Source organism: Odontomachus brunneus, unplaced genomic scaffold, assembly GCF_010583005.1.
Source record: "Odontomachus brunneus isolate Ranch 3 - 2012 unplaced genomic scaffold, Obru_v1 Obru_scaffold_060, whole genome shotgun sequence".
Classification (NCBI taxonomy): Eukaryota; Metazoa; Arthropoda; class Insecta; order Hymenoptera; family Formicidae; genus Odontomachus; species Odontomachus brunneus.
This window is the reverse complement of record NW_022639510.1, coordinates 673,888-675,031: the sequence shown is the minus strand read 5'-3', so window position 1 is coordinate 675,031 and position 1,144 is coordinate 673,888. Positions and strand designations below refer to the sequence as shown.

The following is a 1,144-nucleotide window of genomic DNA, read 5'->3' as shown; positions in this document are numbered from 1 at the left end:
CGTTGCGTCGCGTCGCGTCGCGTCGCCCGAACAACGACGGCGTATACTTTTCGACTCGACGGTAGTCATTCCGCTCCAATTTGCGATCCAGGGTCGTGCGAGCCGAGCCAGGGCCGAATCGCCGAAGGGCTCCGCGCGCGAGTCCGACCGCTGCGCGATTCACTTCGCCGGCCACGTGTTCGTCACGCTGGAAGCTGCAAAAGGAAACAAGGTGAATTTTGCGGCGCCTGCGATGCTTGCGAGCGTGACAATTGCAATTAACGAGAAAAATGCAGACGCACTTTGAGGGGGACGGACTCGAGAATTTGCAAGGGGGTCCCCAACAGTGCACGCGGATATCCGTTTTGAGTGAGAAGAAACGATCGTCGAAGAACAAAATGAAGATTCGGAGACGAGGTAACAGAATAAAATAATATTATCAAATAAAAGACAATCTCATATAAAGCCCTCGGGGGAGGGAGAGGGGGGAAGGGAATAAATTATAAATCGTGTAACTAAGATATCGCGTTCTTTCAGCTCGCGAGTCAAATGTTCAGCGACCAAACAACGCGCGTCGTAGTACGGGGCGATGAATTTCGCGAGCCGCTCATGCGAGGATCTCACATGCACGTCCGGAATTCGGAAATCACACTCGGTGAGAAGCGTGAGTGAATGTTCTGCGTCCCGGGTGATAGCGAGGAAGACCAGACCGGAAGCTGAAACGCGCAGCGTCTGCACTTCGCGCACCTCGTTGCCGCGCGATTACGCACGGCGTGACACGCGCTCCTCCATTGACAGGGGCGAGAAATGCGTGCGCGCCGCGTGCGTGTATAATCTTCTCTCTCTCTGTCTCTCTCGCGTGCATGCACGGGCTCTCTGACGTGGCCTTGGCGGTCAGTCTCCAAATCGGAGAGCCTACATCCTCTACTTCGAATCACAAATCATAGCCCGAGGTCGGCGTGGACGATAGCGTCTTCTAATGCTGCGCGCCGGTCCACGAAATAGGGCCGGTGAAGAAATAGGGACCCGCCGGAATTTCTGTGAAATGAGAAACCGAGGGGCCGGCACGCTAATTTGTGTATATGTATACATGCATATACATACGTACAATTCCGTTATATATATATATATATATATATATATATATATATATATATATATATAT

General features: G+C 52.0%; 1 protein-coding gene across 1 annotated transcript in view; it reads left to right on the top strand.

Annotated features, from left to right (window-relative positions):
* Positions 1-518: 518 nt before the first annotated feature.
* The window catches only part of LOC116846030, a 3,724-nt gene continuing 3,098 nt past the window's right edge, over positions 519-1,144 (top strand). The window contains exon 1 of the mRNA XM_032819349.1: positions 519-634. Within this exon, the coding sequence (XP_032675240.1) occupies positions 569-634 (66 nt within the window). The 5' untranslated portion in view covers positions 519-568. The remainder of the gene's footprint in view (positions 635-1,144) is intronic.